The 21,952-nt window shown below is 41.3% G+C and overlaps 1 protein-coding gene across 1 annotated transcript; it reads left to right on the forward strand.

Moving 5' to 3' along the window:
• Positions 1–416: 416 nt before the first annotated feature.
• LOC307269447 (urea transporter 1) lies at positions 417–20,098 on the forward strand (the record flags this gene model as incomplete). Its single annotated transcript, XM_080052415.1, has 8 exons — positions 417–543; positions 1,315–1,504; positions 2,183–2,311; positions 3,540–3,729; positions 7,756–7,903; positions 18,004–18,138; positions 19,344–19,393; positions 19,913–20,098. 8 exons carry the CDS (start codon positions 417–419, stop codon positions 20,096–20,098), a joined length of 1,155 nt encoding a protein of 384 aa, XP_079908541.1.
• Positions 20,099–21,952: the final 1,854 nt, after the last annotated feature.

Below are 21,952 nucleotides of genomic sequence, written 5' to 3' on the forward strand. Positions count from 1 at the left end.
ATAAAGGAAAGGCAAACATTCATGGGCACGCTGCAATAAAAAAGTGGATGAGTAGCTCAAATGGACAAACAATAGGTGACGGGATGTCACAGTGGGCAGAGGAACAGGGTTATTGTGAAATGGGAAAATACAGCTGGAGCAAGAGATGGACCAACCCTCCTCTCCTTGACCAGCTCGGATGGTTCTGGACTTTGTTCTCCTCTGGCACGGCCCTGTGGAAAGGCGAGTGAATACATTACCCGGTACTTTTTAAAGTCTTAAACCCTGTGGGAGAGGAAAGAGGGAGAGGAAGAGAACGAGGGGAAGTAGGGATGACTGAGAAGGAAGGCGAGAAAGAAGCAACAAAGTGAAGTGGAACTCCAGTGGGGTTTGTCCCACATCACATTTCTAGTGTTGTGGACCCGGACACCGCAGGGATGTGGATGGATACCAAAACGGAGGCTATGGAGGCCAGCAGGAGTCGTGCCACCCTCAGTCGCCGTGTGTTAGATGGCCTGCTGTTGTGTACAGGCGACATGGAGCACTTGGATGAGCACATCAAGGGTAGGGGAAACTCTCACAACACTGCAACATAACATACCAAAAGGTTTCCTCACCATCCAAATATAAAATGTGTAATGTATTGCATGGCCTTTACAAAAATGTGCTATTAGACAATGAACAATTCATCACAAGCCTTCTCATAATGTCATTAACTGCAAACCTTTTTTTTAAAGAGGAAGCTCACCCACATACTTGGACTGTGTTAAACTGCCGTAATCATACAGTAAATGAGCTTGAAATGCTTACTCTGCAATTAAAATATGCAGATGTAATCATCACACAGCTCCCATGGTGAATGCTTCTGAACTTTTCATAACATAAAACATCATTAAACTCTATTCTTCATTATTTTATACAAAACCCAGAATGTGCATCAAGGAGTCCAACAAAGGAATACGTTTTGGGATTTTTTTTTTGTCATTTGAATTAAAAAATAAGCTTAAAAAAGGAATTTCCCCAAAAAGTTTTAGGGTTTAGGAATTAAGGACTATTTAACCACAAACTGCACATGTCCTGTTACTGAGCACTGACTTGCTTTAAATGAAACTGTTGCCTAATTGTGATTTGTCTTATTGTGTTTTGTTGTGTGTTTTATTTTCAAATGTGAAACTCTTATGTTTTTATGCTGTTTTCTTGACCAGGACATTGAAAAATAGATTTTAATCTCCAGTGGAAAATTCCTGGTTAAATAAAGGTTAATAAATAAAACCTTGTTTAAGGAATTGTGCAGGAATACTGTGTCGAATATTTTCCTGTCTGTGTCCTCCTCAGACAGGTGGTTTGTGCTGCAGCTGGCGGTGTGGGGCCTGAGAGGGGTGACCAGGGTGATCCTAGCCAACAACCCGCTGAGTGGTGCTGTCATCTTGGCTGCGCTCTTCTGGGCCTCCCCCTGGCAAGGCCTGCTGGGAACTCTGGGTGTACTGGCCTCTACGCTAACAGCTGTCCTCATAGGGCAAGACAGGTGAAACCATACCGCTATAACAGAGAAATGCACACACTAGTAGAAGCGCACGTCCGTCTTTATGTACATATTTGATGATCTGGGTATTTTTAAAACCACACAACTGAAAAATGTCCATTTTAAATGATCGACCCCCCAATAAAAGCCCGTCCGTTGCTTGGAAGCCGACCCCGTGTGTAACACGAGCCTATAATTTCCCCGACCTTAAACGAATAAACCTGATTGAGTGGTCTGCTTAAAATTCATGAGAAAAACATCCCTGTGACTGATAGCCCTGCGTTCACTCACACCCACTGCCCAGCAAGTCATACTTTAAATTCCTATCCCAATATGCCATCCACAGTATAATATGCTAATACACAACCTTCTTTTAATCATTTGAATTTAATTCCAGCTGAACTGAGGCTCTTAATTTTTTAAAGTCTGACATGCTGAATACATTTTCTCTGTCTCCCTGGAGCCCTTTGCTCATTAAAGACCGAACTGTTTGTTCTAGGAGGACACATAAAAAGCTGATGTATCATGAAAACAAAAAGCCCTTTTATGAATTCACAATACATCCCTCTGTTCCAGAAATGTTGCCTTGTTTTGTTTTCAAAATAGAAGATGAAGACAAAATAAATGATTAATGAATTTAAATTATTTTGATTGATCTTCCTCTCTGGTGTGTGTGTGTAGTGCTGAAGTGTCTGGAGGTCTCCATGGTTTTAATGGCATGTTGGTGTCTCTGCTGATGGGAGTGTTCAGCTCGGCTGGAGACTGGTACTGGTGGCTGCTGCTGCCCGTCTGCTTGGGGTCAGCTACATGGTAAGACGCTATGGTGGCTGCCTAAAAACTCCTCCAAACACAACAAAGTGATGTATTATAAATCTGTGTCCAACAGTTAAAGTTGATCTGCTGTCCAGTTTGTGGGTCAACTTTCTTCTTCGTGTGCCCTTCAAAGCACATATGCCCTATTTTAAAGCTGTAGTGCGTAACTTTTTCATATAAATGAATGTCTGTTACATTCAAGCCAAATTAGTTGACTCAGAGTTGTTCAGGTCTATCACCTTCACAAATCTCTCTCTGTATTTCTAAGTATGGCAGCGTTTACAAACTGGTGTCACCCCCTGACACTGGCGCAGGAGTTTAGAAAAATCCCAAGAAGAGTCCAATCAAGGTTTCAGTTGTAATTCTACTGCAAAGAAAAAACCTGGACGTACAGCAGAAGGGATAAAATCCATGTGCGATCACCGAAAGGCTTACTTCATGTAGATGAAACGACAGTGTTGTTGTAATTACTCAGAATTCCTCATGGGGGCAACAGAAGTTACGCACTAAAGCTTTAAGGTGATTGTTTAACCATAAGTCTTCGATCTGCCACTGCAGAGATCAAACCCTGTGGTTTAAATTGAGGTATGATTTGGTCATGCTTGACAGTAGCCACATACAAGACTCTCTAATCCACTGTTTGTCCCAGATTGCTACCATAGAAACTGGTTGGTTTAGCAAATGTATGTCTGAATAATGTCCAAACCAAGACTGCAGTGCACAGCCAGTTCCTTACTCTCTTCTAAGGGAACCATTCTAGACTGTGTGATGGGAAGTTAAAAGATGACCTGTTAAAGAAAACAACCCAAGTGGAGTGCCTTGTTGGTACATAGGTCATTCAGTGCAGCTCACTCATGCTACAGTTTTTTCCAGAGAAGACAGTCACTCCTGTCTCCAAGGGAACCAAAAGACACTATTGCTCATGTCGGTCAACGTGCAATATGTATGAAGAATTTTTACACACGTTTCCGGGCTGAAAGCTAAAAATAGCAATGGCCCCTCCCCTCTACCACAACAATACTTTAAGTGAAGTGCTTCCACTTTACTCGCAGCGTACAGAAATGTATGCCACAGTGAAATCCTTCAGGAAGGCCTATGCATGTAGTGTGAATATGAACAGTGCATGTTTCTGCAAAGGGCCTGTATATACCATTCATAACAACATGTCAATGAAGTTCATTTAATCAGAAAATGACTAACACTCTCTGCTCGTCCCCATACACAGTGTCTTTCTGTTTAGCGGGCTCACCTCAGTGTTGGACCGCTGGGACTTGCCTGCTGCTGTGTTTCCCTTCAACATCACCATTGTCCTCTACCTCCTGTGTACCGGCCCAAACAACCCCTACTTCCCCCACCACCTAGCTACGCTTCCAGGGACGCTGGAGCTCAATGGCACAGAGTTTATTGCAGTAGAGGTAAGGCCATTCCAGGTTGGATAAAAATTCGAATAACAATTTTTTTTATTGTTTTAAATCGAAAATCATGCAACAGGTGCAACTGAAGTTTATGCTGTACAAGGTTGCAAATTCTCGTTTTTTAACTAAACATCCATCAAAGTTATGTATGGATATTCTATTATCCTTTCATGATCAAATAACCTATACAGTATTGATTGAACGGTCCAGATTCCCTCATGGCTACAGGAAGCCACTGATCTACCTGTAGCAAATACACTAGAAGACAAAGGAGACACAGAAGCCATTCAAATATAATCAAATCCAGGTGCCACCGTAAGAAATAGCTAAGCAGTGACTAACTATTAATCTTAAAAAGACAGTATTCTTTCATTTGTTCTAAAATATAAAATCCCATGTACATTAAATATATAGACACGCCTAAACCTCAACAGCACCTGTGTGTGTGAGAATTTATTTGGATTGAGCAGCTTCAAAACTATTGTTGAGATAATTGTTTAACTTAATCTAAACTATTTGGTGTTTAACGGTCATTACAACATCATACATGCTTTCATCAGTTCTCTTTATTTCCCAGCATATTTCCCTGCTCGCATTGGACGGAGAGAAAAGACTCAAGAGGCTCATTTGCATTGTTTCTTCATTAACATTTCACCGTGAGGAGTTGTGTCAGGGTAACATTTGCAGTGATATTTGAACAGAGACAGCCCATCAGGTCCCATTAACCGGAACACAGGTGAAGATCATTAGGAGAGACAGGATGCATGATGAAGATGGAGATTTAAAATGTCTGTCATTCCGCTGCCCGCTTCTCATGGGCAAAGTAACTGATAGCAGAACAATATGTATAAGAACAGCAGGCGATGACTCACCAGTTACTAAGCAACAGTCATTGATGGAGCTCCCGTTTAGGAAATTATAATCAAGCCCAGACGTTTTTAATGAACTAACTCATTCTGTTGCATTCAAGATAACATGCTTTTGTTGGATGCATAACATTCAGAGATCATGATGGACATGTTGGTTCCTGTTGCAGCGAAGGACTAGGTGAGAGGTTTTTAAATAGCTGCTGTTTCCTTTGATTAGCCAGGGAGGAAAAAAGAGTAAATAATTCAACGTGATGTACAATATGCTACAGAAAGACAACTTGATAGATAATGCAAACGGCTTTATTAACAGTGACAGTATTATCCCTTGTAAGTAAAAAACAGTTCCCTTTGGACCATTGCCTTTCAATGATTTTGCAGTTGCCTTGAGCTGCTCCTTACGAAACTTTGGCAAAGGAATCCAGTCCCTCGCCAGCTGCTGCAGTTTGTCTTGATCTCTGTGAACAAGCTGTCGTTTTCCACGCTTGGAGAGTGACTGAATTTTTAATCTCCATGTTTTCTTGTTTGGAAAAGAGATGGGGAGAGATTAGGCGATCCCAATCAGAAAAGCTCTCTCTTCATCATAATGCAATTAGTGAATGTACATAAAGATGACTTGTTAGGGGACATGTATTGACAACATACATTAGGACAGTATTTGCTGATTGTATGGATGACATAATCAAACAAAATGAACAAACTCCAACAGATGGGCACATAGGCTATATAAATACTCATGTGGAAGAAGCCCCTCAGTGATGAACCCAAAACAATGATCATCAAACTCTGCAGAGTAGTTTAAAGACTTTGTTAACCTCATGTGAATAGGCAATTCTTTGCTAACACATTCTCCATTTTAACTTCATAGCTTCATAATATTAAGATTATCCTTGTTGTTTTCTGCTTCCACTAAGTGTGGGAAAAAAAATCTAACCAAACCTTTCTTTATGTTTCCTTTACAAGAGCAAACCGAACTATTATGTTGTGTAGTTTAAACTCAAAATGACCCTTTACACAGAAGACTTTTTTGCTTCAAATCTGGGTATACAATTCAGTAGCTTCTTTTACCAGCCTAAACACTGGCTTGGCATATTATATACATGTATATGTGGTGAAACAACATATTTCTCTCTGTCTACAGTTTGACCTTGCTTCATTATTTATTCCTGAGAGTTGCAAGTGGGGGGGGCGTCTTGAGACTATCTGACAATGAGAACAGTGCCTAAACTGGGAACCATCTTGGCAATTGTTTTTTTTTTTTTTTTCAAGTCACAGTCAGAGCCAGGAGTGGAGAAGGATGCTGCATGAGTGTATTTCTGCACACGAGCATCTGCAAAGTGACTGTGAAAACTAGATTATCCTCTTTGCACTGGCTCAGCCCTCTCAACGCTGCGATGTGTTCTGAATACAGTCAAGATTTACACACCACTCTGTCAACAAGCAGCACACCCCGTGGCCATCACACCTTATAATTACTCCCCACAAGTTTTGAGCCCCTCTGTTTCTTCCTATATTTTCGAGTATTTTCTCTTTTTCTCTTCCCTCCATTTTTTTTACCCAAAATGTGTTGTAAATGTTGTGTGATGCTGTCTGTTAGGTGTGCTGAATATGTTTGATTGTGTTAAGTACATATATGGATTATCTGGGTGTGCTTTATTTGCCCTTGATCTTCTCTCCTGCGCTCCTCCAAGAGGCGTTTGTCTCTTGCCAGGCCATCTTTGTACTTAAGAATTTGTTCTTAATCATTGTTAAATTAAGGTTTAATAAAATAAAACATTTTATATTCAACTCCTATCCTTTCTCTCCATCTGCCTGTCTCTCGCTTTATAAATGCTGTTACATTCATTTCAATAATTCCAATTTGCTTCGTGACTTGGGAAAGATGAAACCCTCTTAAATATTTATTTTCATATCTCTGCTTCCCCTCTCCCCACTACCCATCCATTTTTCTTCACCGCACTTCCCACTTACAAACAAGCAACAGGCACAGCAAATTCAATGATTTTCTTCTGTTTCTCAACCAATTTAACCCTTGTTCACCCCTACTCTCTTCTCTCTTTCTCCCTCCACTTCATCCATCCCGTTTTTCCTCCTCCTTCCTTTTCTTTCACCCATCTCCCTCTCCTTTTCCCTCTTCCCCCTCTCCGCTCCTCTTCAGGGACGGCAATGACGTCAGTTCTATTTATATTTCATGTCTTCAGCCTTTCCCTCTGCTGAGAATGGCACTCTGGCTGCACCACAATGGCAGTGTAAACACACACACACACACACACACACACACACACATACACACACAAAGCTAAGCACACACACACACACACACACACACACACACACACACACACACACACACACACACACACACACACACAAAGCTAAGCACGCACAGAGCAAGAATTTTTAGGTTATAATCCAAGACCATTTATGACTTGTGAAAACCAGGTGCACCCATCACGTCGCCATGGAAACTCTTCAGTTCTTACTGACTATTAGGAGAGCAGCATATGTGTGTGTGTGTGTGTGTGTGTGTGTGCGCGCGCGTGTGTGTGTGTGTGTGTGTGTGTGTGTGTGTGTGTGTGTGTGTGTGTGAGTGACTGTGAGTGTCTTTCTTTGAGAGGAAAGAGGCAAATGGCTGGGACAAGAGCTGCTCAATAGATTCCACACATTTCTTCATTATGTTTTTGAGAGCAAGCCCTTGAAATGGTATACCTGTATGTTCCTGTAAACGTGGACTCAGTGATGCCGCAGAATGCTTATTGTCAAAATCACTTTTTGTAAAAAACAGTAAATATCTCCTCACGATTCACTGCCTGTCCGTACTTTGTGTTCACTGAAAATAAATTCAGTGTTGATAAACAGCCTTGGCTCTGTAAACAGGCATGTTGCTAGCCAGAGTGGGCCCCCTTTGTTTACATTCTTTGTGTACATACCCATTTACACTACCTAGACTGTGTTATACGGTCACACTGGATTTCTTTTTAGCACACACACAGTAGAGACACTGAAAGGTAGTGGATCGTGAGTATATATTCACTTTGATTTTGACAACAAGCGCTCTCCAGAATCGCTGAGTCCACCTTTAAGTTGCATATAATCATTAGCATTATGCTAGGCTACATATTGTAAAAGTCCTCCTCTAACTTCAACCCGTCTGGTTCAGGTGTTGCGTGGTATCCCTCTGGGCGTGGGTCAGATCTTTGCCTGTGGAGCTCTGGGGCCCTCCCTCCTCATCCTGGGAGCCGTTCTGCTCTACTCCCCCCTGCTGGCTGTCCACGCTGTGCTGGGATCAGCGGTGGGAACATTGGCTGGTGAGTCTCTCTGTGTGTGTGTGTGTGTGTGTGTGTGTGTGTGTGTGTGTGTGTGTGTGTGTGTGTGTGTGTGTGTGTGTGTGTGTGTGTGTGTGTGTGTGTGTGTGTGTGTGTGTGTGTGTGTGTGTGTGTGTGTGTGTGTGTGTGTGTGTGTGTGTCGGTCACATGGTGATGTAATACGAGATGTAACACGACTTGTCAGATAAGCGGCAGAAAAGCTTCGATTCTGTCCTCCACATTGCCACCAACTAGGCTGGTGGTTCAGGGTTGAGGTTTCACATGGACATTTTAGTGTGAATGGGCACCACACATTGTCAGAACCAGAATCCCATGCACACTCTTTCACACACACTGTAACACTCCCTCTTGGGTGTTGTTTCTTGCAGGGAAACTCCAAAAATGTCACACATAAATGTCAGTTTATTTGTCATGGGGACTACTAGCTACTTAGTCTGTGAAAATAGTTTTGTAACACTTTAATATCTGCTGTGGTTCTGGAGGAGCATTGAGAAAGAGACAACATTTATGACATGGCCTGGAATACAAACTGTGGGCGTGCAGTTTGTGACATCTGTTTTTACCTGGCAGGATGGGTCTTACAAAGATGTGGCTGCATAAACATAGGCCATACTTAATCTTTTACCTTAAACATATAGATACATGTGCACCATCTTTCTGTCTTTTAATGTGTCACTAGTGAGATCCCCAACTGGGAAATCGATCAATTATTCACAGCTTCTTTCCCTGCAGGAGCCTGTACCAGCTGATATGGAGAGGTGGGAGGCAGGGCACAACCTGTACAAGGGTGCAGTCTATTTATGGGCTTAAACATACAGACAACCTTTACATTCACACATGTTAACCCAACCTGCATGTGTTTGGCCTGTGGAAGAAAACATGAGCCCCTTAAGAAAACCCACACAGGCACATGGACAACATGTAAAATCCAGACATTAAATGATTGGACGACCTTATATAAATAGCTAAACATGTCATAATTTGCAGTATTAAAGGTGAGAAATTAGTTACATGTACTGTATATTAACCTAGAGTTCTGAAGTTGAATGGCATTGTTTCATGTTGTTTACTTAAAATTCAACTGTTGTCATTTGCTTTAGTATATTTCACTACTTGCAATAGGGAACCGAAGAAAATAGAAAAGCAATTCCATACTTGCTTTATCCGGTAACTAACAACATGTTCTGAACTCATAGTTGCTCAACTCCTCATAGCTATGCCAATAGCATTAGCGGTTTCATTACCATTTATCTTAGGTAGCAGTATAAACGCTCATATATTAAACCATCAGTAAGGACATCAAATAGATGGCAGACGTTCCTTTCTGCTTAGCAAGTGTTAAATTACAGTACGTTTTAACGAGGTTATAGCCAGCTCAGGTTTATGAATCCCTGTGGCGATAGGACAGAATGTCAGCAGCGTGGATGAATAGGGAAGTGTAAGACAGACAGCCTGTGGACAGCTGCTCAACTCCAGGACACACACAGCAATTAGCCAGGGCAGTGATAACCACTGGGTTATATGCAAGGGCACAGGCCTGTGGCCACGTCTGCCATTTACATGTGCCTCACTGTCATACTACTCAGTGAACGAGAGGGAGCGATTGAGAAACCCAAGGAGATGGCAAGACATCAGCCCCCTGCTTCCGTCCGCTGCTATAAGTACTAAACAGTGACCTTAAAGGCTTCACTGTGTGTGTGTGTGTGTGTGTGTGTGTGTGTGTGTGTGTGTGTGTGTGTGTGTGTGTGTGTGTGTGTGTGTGTGTGTGTGTGTGTGTGTGTTTGTGTGTGTGTGTGTGTGTGTGTGTGTGTGTGTGTGTGTGTGTGTGTGTGTGTGTGTGTGTGTGTGTGTGTGAGTGTGTGTGTGTGTGTGTGTGTGTGTGTGTGCGTGTGTGTGTGTGTGTGTGTGTGTTTAACTATGAGTCATTCCGTAAAAAAAAGTGGTGTGCACGTGGGAGTGAGCTCGTACACACTCGCACTTGCTCAAACCTGTGTACACAAGTCAACAGTGGCAGGTACACATACGGGCGTGCACACACACACACACACACACACACACACACACACACACACACACACACACACTGCTGCAATGATAAACAACAGTGTGACAAGAAAGTGATCAAAGAGATGTGATTTTAATGAGATTGTGTAGGCAACAGAGCCGAGAGGAAACAGTCCACTGGAGCGTGGCAGCTAAATGCATAACAGCAACATGGCAAAGATTATCTCTAACGATGTCCTCTGTAAAGTCTCCCTTCCTTCCTTCATCTTCCTTTCCTTACATTCCTTCCTTCCCCTTTTCATTAGACAATCCTGTTATTCATGTTTTATCCAACTTAACTTTTCGTTTAAATTAAGTCATCTGTAGCCTCCTCTGACCTTGAAAAAGTCCTTTATGCTTTTATCTCTTGCATTGGGACACTGGTAATTAGTGTCTCCACTAGAGACAACCTCTTATCTTCCCTGAAACTGAAATGCTGCTGTCAGTCTTTTTACTCAATCCATCAAACCCACCAAGTGTTGATGCATGAGAGTATTCCTCTGTTCATTAAAGTTTGATTGTTGTCCAAAAACTACTACAAATTCATCAATGAGCCACACAATTGTACCGAGGCATGTTCTCTCATTACAATGAATAGGCACTTGTTTATTGAGGTTCAATCAAACATACACAGTCTATCTTTGAATTCTCATAAAGACACCAAATGTGTATTCATCCACAGCTGAAAATAGTCCCCCAAAATGATGTTGCTAGATGCATCTTTAAAGAGGACCTATTATACTTTTTCAACTTTTATGACCTATAAACGTTATTATAATGATTTATAGTCATGTTTAACCATACTAGCGTATCAAATAATTACGTACATGCATTTAGACGTATTCCCTGCTGACCGTCTGGGGTGGCTGTGCAGAGCGCTAAACACTAGGGCAGCCGGTCGAGAATTCACTTGTTCAAATCGGTTCAAATTTCCTGCCATCGTGTCATCACGTTCCCGGATTTTTCCATATATGGTAATGCTGCAACGTGGTAGCGCGCTCCGGCCATGCCCCCACCTTCCTGCTCTCAAATCTGCCCGCACGCTGCTGAAAGTGTTCCGGAAGGAAGGTAACCAATCACAACGGAGTGGGGTTTGCAGGAAGGGGGGGGGGGAGGGGCGGAGATGGCCGAAGCGCAGTGTTGACAGAGCATGATGAATCGCCCAGATGAGAGGAAGCGTTTCCCGAAAATCTACATAGTTTTTTGTGATGTGATTCGTGTCAGGTTGCTCTATAGCAGTTTTTAACAATAAATTAAGACCAGAAAAGTAGTATAATAGGAGATCTTTAACTATGGAGTTTGTTGACTTGGCGGCCCTCCGTACACACAACCAGGCATTGAATCAAACACAGCTGCAGTGCACAGTGAGATAGTGTGAATAAGTGCTACAGGGTCACATTCCAAACTTAACTCTGTCTGACAGACACCCAGAGGGGAAAAGAAGGATCAGTGTTAGGAGACAAAAAGCGAAGTGTCCTGATGGAGCTCATGAGGCATAAACTGAGTGAAAGAGAAAAGGAAAAATCCTTCTAAATGCATCAGAGAAGAAAAGAGGTGACATTCGCTCTTTCTTTCCTTTCTTTATCTTACCTATCCTTATCCTTCAGTGACTGTGACTGTGTGTGTGTGTGTGTGTGTGTGTGTGTGTGTGTGTGTGTGTGTGTGTGTGTGTGTGTGTGTGTGTGTGTGTGTGTGTGTGTGTGTTGTGTGCACGTGTGTGCTTGTGTGTTAATATCATCACCATCCTTGTTAATAATTAACTGCCCTTAACAACAATTGTTCACTCATTCATTTCACAAGGCCAGTAACTAAACTGTCAAACCTGCACAATCTCATCTAAACAAGATGCCTGGTTCTGCTCACTTCTGTGCCGAATTTGCAGCACGACCCAAGAAAAAGCTTTAAAAGAGGGGCCGGGGCTGTAGCGAATGCTCAGTTATTATCATCACCATCTTTGTTGCTAGACTCACCATCATTATTATTATCCTCATTTTTATTGCTGAGATTTTCATCATATTATCAGCACCTTCACTGTCATCATCATTATCCTCTTTGTCCATTAATATTTTCCATTATCTAGAGTATATAATTGTTTCCATTCATCACTATCACAATGGCAAAAAAAGATATGGTGTCACCATCTCATTCAACTCATCCATTGGTGCTTTTGTAGCCTAATAACAATTTAAAAAAAAAATATATATATATATATATATATATATGTAGGCCTACAGTATATATCCTATATATATTTATAATATTTTTCAAGGAATAAGCTGAGGTGAAATACAAAGGCAGGCAGACAGCAGATGTTTAAAAATGTGTGGATCTCTGATGACAGGCAAGGGGAATTCAGTGAGACTCTCTATGAGTAATCAGCCTCCTAACCAACACCTCTTAATGTCGACTCATTCTGTGGGAAGGAAGGAGTGAGAATGATGGAGAGATACAGAAGTGTGGGTCAGACTGAGAGAGGTAAGTGAGAAATGAAGTGTCTACCCGGGACAGGTAGAGAGAGTGAGGCCATATTTGGAGCTTTCACTCTAAGCGTCACTTTGGAAAATATTCCCCTAAGGGGTTTCCCTAGGAGGAAACAGGGGCTGTATGTAGGCCAGAGCATCTCCCTACCGCTGCTGCCTTCTTGTTTGAGGAGAATAACTGTCAAAATGCTTCAAAGTGGGATCAAAAAAAGAGGCAGAGGTGTGGCAGCTGGAGAAATCATGTTTGGTTCACTGCTCAGTTTCTTTCAGTAGCGTTGTATTTATGACATGAGACTCAGACCACACATAAAAGGTATTTTAACTCCAATCTGCCACCTCTGTCATCACTCATAACACAGGAGAAAGGAAGAATAAGCTTATTATTTTGATGAGGGGCATGTTTATTTATGACCTGAACTTAATGCCATTAAGTTAATGGCAATACAACATAACACTATAACACTTAAGCAAGACCTCTGGGTGTTGTATGTTAAGGCAGGGTCGACATTCAAATAAAGCACTGCCCTTCATTGAGAAAATAAGGCTTTGTGTGTACTATAGTTCCTATTTGTATTCAAAAGCACTATGACTAAATACTTCATGACTAAATACAGTACCTGCAACACTATTGACATCAGCCTCAGCTTTACTTTGTGTTCAGTTTAAATTATAAAATGTTAAAAAGCTTAGCTAACCGTAACCCTAACAAATAGGGCGGCCTTGCTGGTAAACATTACCTGCAAAACATCACTAGAAGGCATTGTCATTGCAAGCATATTAGCATGCTTTCAACAAGCTCAAACCGCCACTTTGCCTCAGTACAGCCTAACAGAGCCACTTATACAGTATACTCCACTTTCTGTACAGTAAATTCAATAGAGGCATTATGCCGCAAGGATTTAACTTCTCGACAGAGAAAATGAATTCATTGACCCAACGTTGATCCTTGGAGGATGAAGCATGAACATGAAATTCTCCAGACAGGATTAGTAAAAGCATGGGAGGAATTCATATAGAGACATCTGAAAGCAGGCTCTTAGTGAGAGGAATGTAGGTGGAAACGGAGACTTAGCCACATACGGAATACACTTTAACACTTTAACACTGCATGGATGGCAGCAAACAGTTACCCTCGATAGCTCATGCCCCTGATATCTGTACAGAGTTATCAAATGAGCCCACGTACAGTGCGAGTAGCCGCATCTACTAACAGTTTTTCCGCCCTCGAAGGCATCATAGGACAGAATGATGGATTCACCAGCTGAATGAGGAGCAATGGGCCCGAATGCAAAGGCACCCATTACCCACTACCGCTGTTAAAGCAAGGCATTACGTCCAGTTCATTTCAGCTGTTCATACCAACCTATTACACAGTCCTCCATTTAAATTGCTTCTAGTCACTGCTGCTTGATGCAGGAAGCAACTTGGGATGGAGGGGAGGTTTTGTGTTTGATATGGTAAAAGCTCTCTGACTCATTGTATTAATGTAGACAATATCACACTGGGATTGACTCACACCCACACACACAACAAAAAGTAGAAGAACAGCATGGATTTTAGGATGCAGTGGGGCCTCCCTCCAACACTGCCATTAGTCTTTAATGATACCCTGGGGTGGGGGAGTGAACCAGTGGGAGGATCAGGATGCAATAGCAAGAAAGGCAATGAGGGAAAGCACAGTGTACGAGAAACAAAGGGCACATGGTGACAGTGACTTAACGGAGAGGAGGATATGTTTGCAGAGGGGGTTTATGTATGGATTTATGTTTTTTAGACTATAATGTAAAGTGCTTTTATTTGATGTACATAAGACAATATTGTAATGTGCTTTTATCTGATTGTATTTTATGTTGTTTTCACTTGAGGATGCGAAAAAGGGACTGACGATGAAAACTATCTTTTTAGCTCTGGTGCATTTAAAAAAAACTATCTGAACGATATTAATTAATGTTTTTAAAAATGAAGAAAGAAAGAGTGGGAATAGGAGAGCCAGAGCATTTGAGGACAGGCTGCAGGAGAGGTTGTCAAGCCTGTGTGTGTGTGTGTGTGTGTGTGTGTGTGTGTGTGTGTGTGTGTGTGTGTGTGTGTGTGTGTGTGTGTGTGTGTGTGTGTGTGTGTGTGTGTGTGTGTGTGTGTGTGTGTGTGTGTGTGTGTGTGTGTGTGTGTGAGAGAGAGAGATAGAGAGAGAGAGAGAGAGAGAGTGGATGAGGAGGGAGTGGACGACAGAGTGGCTCAGCAGCAGACACAGGAGTGAGGAGGAGGCAGCGCCAGGGGTGCGGTCGCTCTCTGCTTCGAGACCAGAATTTCTAAACTGCAGCCCCCACAATGCCTGGCAGGCAATGAGGAAATCAATCACAGCACACAGCCTGAGGGACCATTTATCCACTGAGAAGCTTCCCAAATTTACTGTTGCTGCAGATGAATTCTCATGAGTAGGAACATCCTGCGGTATTAATAACACAGGGGAAGATGCAGGGTGGAGCATCTGTAGCAAAGGCATACAACATTAACACTGTTTACTGCCATTTTCCTTATATTTAGCATGATGCTTACTCATTAATATTCTAATCAAAATGTAACAATTACCAGATATACCTCCAATCAAGTTGTGATTTGACAATACAACCAGAAGAGTGAGCAAAGGATAATTCCTTCCCACTGTGTCTAAATAATATATAACTGCTAGAGCAAATTGTGGGTTACTGCTGGACACTCATACTGGACATTGCAGACAGTGTTCAGTTATATTTTATGATATGAGTCTTACTCTGGAAGGTAGGAATACACAGTTTCTGCTGAAGGGTTCATGCTCCCACACAGATAAGTGCTGTGTATATCAATGGAATAGGGCAGCCAGGCAGTGAGCAGTGTTACATCTCTTTCCTCTGCACAGCAGAGCAGTGGCAGCTGCTCTGGGTGGGGCTCCAGGACTGTTGGCCTCTGCTCTCTCTCTCTCTCTCTCTCTCTCGCTCTCTCTCTCTCTCTCTCTCTCTCTCTCTCTCTCTCTCTCTCTCTCTCTCTCTCTCTCACACACACACACACACACTCACACACACTTACACAGATGCAGTGTTGTGCCTTCTGGCTTGTTGTGCAGCGAGTGCCAGAAATGCTCCGACGTGACAGTGCCGATTCCGGCTACACAGAGTTTATTCTGGTAACGCTACGCTAGACCTGTACCACTGTGTGCAAAAACAACAGCCCTGGGACACATGCAGTATTTGTGAATCATCATTTTTGTTGAGGCTGTGTCATAGAGGAGATGGCTTAACTGGTCATCTCTAAGGCTGTATTCAGACATCCCTGAACTGGATATTCTTCTCAACTCCCCTGCAGAAAGGACTTGTGATCATGCCTTTGCTTACCTTATCATCATAGGATAAGATATGTTGTAGTTCATCGTAAATGCATACTCATGTCCATTCAATACTGGAACGTAAGTATTAGGAGATTGTTGCATCAAGATTTCTGTAAGACTTAGTGCTTTTTCTGCTTTTTGCAGGAGAAGAGGGCACAATAAAAATGAAATCATTTTAAGAAAGCCAGTTAAATATCAAACGAAAGCTCTTCATTTCCTCACACCTATGTCAATGTCTGTCGCATCACTGATTTTTTGCTGCTATATTCTTTTTAAAAGAGCAGCGGCTTCTGATGCTGACTTCCAGTAGTGTAACTGTTGACCTCAAGAATCAGCCAATGGGTGTTGTCAGAGGTGAGAGGCCTTTGCACCTGAACTCAGTGGCCCCGCCCCCGTCTGGTGATGCCGTTGTGGCTTTAATGTTATTCTCCCTCACGTGTAGGTTAAAAACACAGTGCAGCTGCAGCTGAATGCCAACAGGGAAAAGGTCATGGTGAGGTTTGTCTGGGTCAGCATGTCCGCTGTGCAGTGTGTGGTGTTTATTTATTTCACTTCCATTCTCTTGATAATTGTCTCTCCCTGGACTACAATCAATACAATTCTATAGGGGATACCATTGGTCATAAAGTGCAGTAATAGGGCATTACTGTTGAATTTCATTGGGCGAATCATTGGAAATACTTTGCATGACACATAGACACTAACAGTACCTGTACTTCAGATCTGATATCTTTCATAGAAAGCTATTTGCTACTTGTGATGCATTACTGTTTACATTATTTGGCAGGGTGTACATTTGGGTTTTGCACCTCATTAATAATCTTTTATAGTTCATGTTTAATTTTTTTATTTGCACTCTTTCCTACATTTTTACTGCGACTGCAGCTTAAGAAATCCCCTCGGGATGAATAAAATGTCTCATTTCATCTTATTTACTATGAACATGAGTCAGAGGTGAGAACTGTTATTTTTCCATATACCGCATCAATACTCTTAAGCACCACAGGGAGACTGGAGTATACCACTAAAAATACAAATGATAACCAAAGTTTTAATACAAGGACTTTAAAAAGGGACACTGTGTAATGTGACATCATCAAGCAAGTTCTAGATTGCAACGCTCCCTGGGTAACCCCAACCCTTTTGAATAATAACAGAAGCTACAAGAACAATTCTAAATTTTAAACAATGCACCTGATGACATTCCAAAAACATGGATTCCTCCAAAAGACTTGCCTGCTCAATGTACAAAATGTAACATTAATATTTATAATTCTCCGCTCAGGAGGATAATTCAGATTATTGGCAGAGGTGATTTTACACCAGTGAGGACATATTTATGAATGAGGATATTGATTTTAGCTAATGAATTACTTAAAATGTTACACAGTGTCCCTTTAAGGAATGTTATAAACTACTGTACATTTTAGGAGATGTGAAAATGATTATCACTGTTATGCAAATGTTGATTGCCACCAGAGCTCTCCCTCTCTCTTGCCTGTCCTCTTCTCACTATTTTTCATTACAGTAAAATACTTTAAAAAAATGGTTTCAGTGTAACTCACCGGAGAGGAGACAGGCGGGGTCTTAGTCAGCACTTCCCCGACCCAGCCCTTCTACTGGGTGAACACAATCAGTCTTTTCCACAGTGGAAAACTCATAAATACCAGAGGCAAATCAGATGAATTACAGCCCAGCCCCTCGTTAGTGATGCATCATACCCTGTACATATTGTTACACTAGACTTCAAACTAATGGCTTACTGGGATAAGACCTGTAATCACATGAAGATTTAGCAGGAATTAACTGCAAGTTCATCTTCCGTGTTGCTCTAAACATTCATATTTCTTCTATGAGGAAATGGGGGGAATAGAAAGGACAAATCAACATGTTTCCTTATAAGGTAATGAGTAGTACTGGATCTGAACTCAACCATGTAACAGTTTGTGTCTAGCACCACCACATGGATCTTTCAGGTACAGCACAGTGTGTGTGTGTGTGTGTGTGTGTGTGTGTATGTTGTTGTCTATTTCATTAGCTGTGACTCATTGATTGTGTGTGTGTGTGTGTGTGTGTGTGTGTGTGTGTGTGTGTGTGTGTGTGTGTGTGTGTGTGTGTGTGTGTGTGTGTGTGTGTGTGTGTGTGTGTGTGTGTGTGTGTGTGTGTGTGTGTGTGTGTGTGTGTGTGTGTGTGTGTGTCAGGTCTATCCATGGCGGTGCATCAGGATTCTTTGTACTCCGGTCTGTCTGGGTTTAATGGAGCTCTGGGCTGCATGGCTGTTGGAGGACTCTTCTTTACCTTCAACTGGAGGACCCACCTCCTTGCCCTCGCAAGCGGTAACACACCATCACACACACCCACACACACACACACACACACACACACTGTTGCTGTGTATTGTTCAAATGGCATAATGACAGTGATGTAGTGATCGAATATGTGATGCAAAGCTAAAAAAGTGCTTATTGAAATGTATATGTTATTTTCTAGCTATTTCTTCCCCCAATGTATGTCCCAATCATCACAATTTTCATCCTCCTTGTGTTTTGTTTTATAATGGGCCAAATGTTACCTGCCCCAACATCACTTTTGGTATTGTAGTACTGCATTGTAATAATAAAAGCATTTTAAAATACATTTTTGCAGGGAAAAAAAGAACATGCATTTGCTTTTGATTAGTCAAAATGACTTGTTCTTGCTTTTTGCCGAAAAACTGTCTAAATTAATCTTTCTTATATCTCTTGTCGTTACAATTCTCAGCCACTGGAGGGCAGCAGAAATTCAACAAGCTACTACAATATGTGCTGTCCATGGTGCTGAAACTGAAAAATCAGTTGCTATACTGTGCATATCAAAGAGAAAGGAAATAGGATAGGATGGCTCAAACTGACGTCCTTTCTAAACCATACACATTTTTATTTATTGATATAGGCCAACCCTTAGTACTAGTAGGTTTGACTCATTTTTTCAAATGTTTCCAGATTTATAATGGGACTACATGTCTGTATTTTCTAAATCTAAAGAAACTTCATTACCAGAAAATGAAGCTCCATACTTTTTAATCTATAAGAGACATGCAGCGTAACTGAACCCTTTCATAAAATCCTTGATCCTATGAAATGCACTGGAGCCAATGAAACCAGGCCCTCATGTCTGTAATTGCAGGGATGAGATTGTTAACTTGCTGTCAAAATATCAAACTGTTAGTTCTAAGCTTAATTTGATCAAACTATTAAGACTTGGCTTCTCCGTGTCCCTCTCAATGTCTGCTTTCATCACCGGATACGGATTTCATCTCACTCACATAAAACATCTGAAATTGCAGCTGGGGTACCATGGACATTAGTGCTGACCAGTTTGGCAGGGACTTTAGCTACTCACATTAGGTCAATAGGTTTTCATTGGAGGGTCCAGTGTGCATCCTGTGAGGACAGACTGCAGCTAAAACTCTGTTCCAGCAACCCAGAGAAAGATACTGCGTTGAGAGTGAGTGTGCTGGGGGATTTATTATTTAGGCTCATCTTTTCTCCTGTGCCCACAGCGTTCCTCTCTGCATATGCTGATATCGCTCTAAGAAATCTGCTGGGCACTGTGAGTATACACACACACATCTCTCCCTGTGTGTGTGAGGCAGCAAGCAGCCTTCCTTGTGCATACTGTATATATATTTTTTTAGCAGAAGAATCTTTTCCCAATATGGTTTGCTCTGTTCATCTATTAGCAAGTTTGTTTGTTTTTGACTAGTTTTAGTGCTACCCCATATGTTGAGCATCAAAAATGTACAAAATGCATCTTTCTTTGATAATATAAGTATGCACTGTATTTCTACATAATAACCTTTAAAAATCATGTGAACAACTATACCAAAATGAGCTATTATTTGTGAACATAGGGATATTTCTGACTTCTTCGAGGCAACCCTCCGGCTATCTATTTATGATAAATAAATAACATCTTATCTTACAGTATATAACGTCCAAGCCACCTTTCAAGAACAGAAGGCTTTGGCTATTTAACTTGTTTTACATCGATATACAATTGTCGGACTCCCTTTATTCTCTCCTAATCTTTATTAAAAAACCCTCTCTGACTTCCCCTCTATTTCCCTAGGTGGGTCTCCCAGCATGCAGTTGGGCAGCTACTCTGACAGCCACACTGATGTTGCTCCTGAGCGGCAGTTTAGCAGCGCACCGTATTCCTATGGGTCAAGTCAGGGCCCCTGAACACAACCTGCGCTCTCGCAGCCAATGGCAAGCTGGGCACACGGCAGAAAGAAGGGAGAGCACCGATGTGTGACTCAGTCCACACACAGACACTCACACACGGAGTACTGCATGAGTGCATTAAACATCTAAGTTGGATGGACTGGACCAAACATACATACATTTCATATTTTATAGAGTTTTAGATTTTTAACATACCAATTTCACCACAGGCTCACAAGTGAAAAAGCCCTCACTGCACATTTTGGTCACAAGGTGGCAACGTATGTTCAGCAATCAAATGTTCAAAATGTTTATGACGCATCACAGTTCTTTACAAGCCAATATATTAAATCCAAACCAGTTCTATTAAATGTGTATAATTTTTATCAGTCTAATGTCCATGTCTCTTCAGTTGCTACCCACTGTGACACATTTTAGAAAGGACCAAAGAAAACATACACTGTAAAGGGAAAGTAAACATATTTTAATGGGGATCAAATTAACAAGTCAAAAACAACACAGACTGAATTCAGTTGTAATTGTTTGTTTTTTAACCGCTTACCCTGCATAGACGTACTACATAGCACTCCAGTGTGCAACACTCATTGTAAAAACAGACTGCACATGTACCTTGATGCAGGCAAACAGTGACACAATGAGTCTACACACACACACACACACACACACACACACACACACACAACTGTTTCAGCTGCTCAAGCCTGGAAGTTAGTTAAAGGCAACTGTTTGAATTTTAAATTATTATTATTATTACTATTTTTTTTATTCCCTTTTGTTATGCCATGATACGTTATTATTCTTTTTTCCACAGTGCTTCATGTTGCCTCTGTGAATTCCTTTCTCGTATATTTCACATAGACATGTATGTCCCCCAAACAATCAGATCCACATTCACACAATATTCATACACTCCATTCTAATGTAAAAAAACAAAAATAATATTAAATATTCTTAAATTGATTTTTTTTCTTTTTTTTTCTTCACGTGAGGTGCAGTGACATTGAGACACACACAATGACAATGTATTTTCTACAAGTTTTCTTTACATCATGCATTTTCGATCTCTCTCTGATTTTAATTTTTTTTGTCTACATCATTTTCACTTCTGAGACTAAATCCTCCTATCATGAACTACCTCACAGACAACAATGGTGTTGAGGTTGGTAACAAGAAGAAACATACAAAAGTGCCTCTCAGCCTGTGATTGATCAAGCATGATGATGATAATAACAATAATAAAAAATAATAAAAAGTAGAAATATAAATACTTGCACAATCAGAACTTGTGTCTTTTAAGCTGCATTACAAAATAATGAACATTCGTAGTTCTACGTACTTTCAGCTGAAGATTTGATTGCGAGTGCTGTTGTGCTTCGCTTAGCATTTCCGTGTGTGTGTGTGTGTGTGTGTGTGTGTGTGTGTGTGTGTGTGTGTGTGTTGTGTTTGTTGATTATGGTTTAGAATAAAGGCAGAATGAAAAAGCTGTCTTAACTGGTACTTTGTGCACACTCAGACCATACACACTCTGGTGATGCTTACTGACAATGACAATTTTCAAAGTTGAACAAAGTGTAAACATCAGAAAAGAGTATGTGTGTGGGTGTGTGTGTTTGTGTGTGGTATGTATCTTATTTGTGCGCATGATAGTTTTCATGTGCAGAAATGTATTTTCTGATGGAATTTTGCGTGCATGCACTTGCATTGTATATTTATGTGTTTTTTCGCGTTAACACTTTGCAGCTTTAATGGCTGAGAAAAGCCCAATTAAACAATCTTCATTAATGTCGCCGTGTAAGAGCATTCCACGGAAATTATTAACGTATGTCTGTGTCGATGTCAGCACACATGTGATCCTACTCTGTGACTAGTCACACAATGTTGTTGTTCTTCATGCATGTAAACATTAATCTAAACTGAAGTGTAA

The sequence above is a fragment of the Ammodytes marinus genome, assembly GCF_949987685.1.
Source record: "Ammodytes marinus genome assembly, chromosome: 23".
NCBI lineage: Eukaryota > Metazoa > Chordata > Actinopteri > Uranoscopiformes > Ammodytidae > Ammodytes > Ammodytes marinus.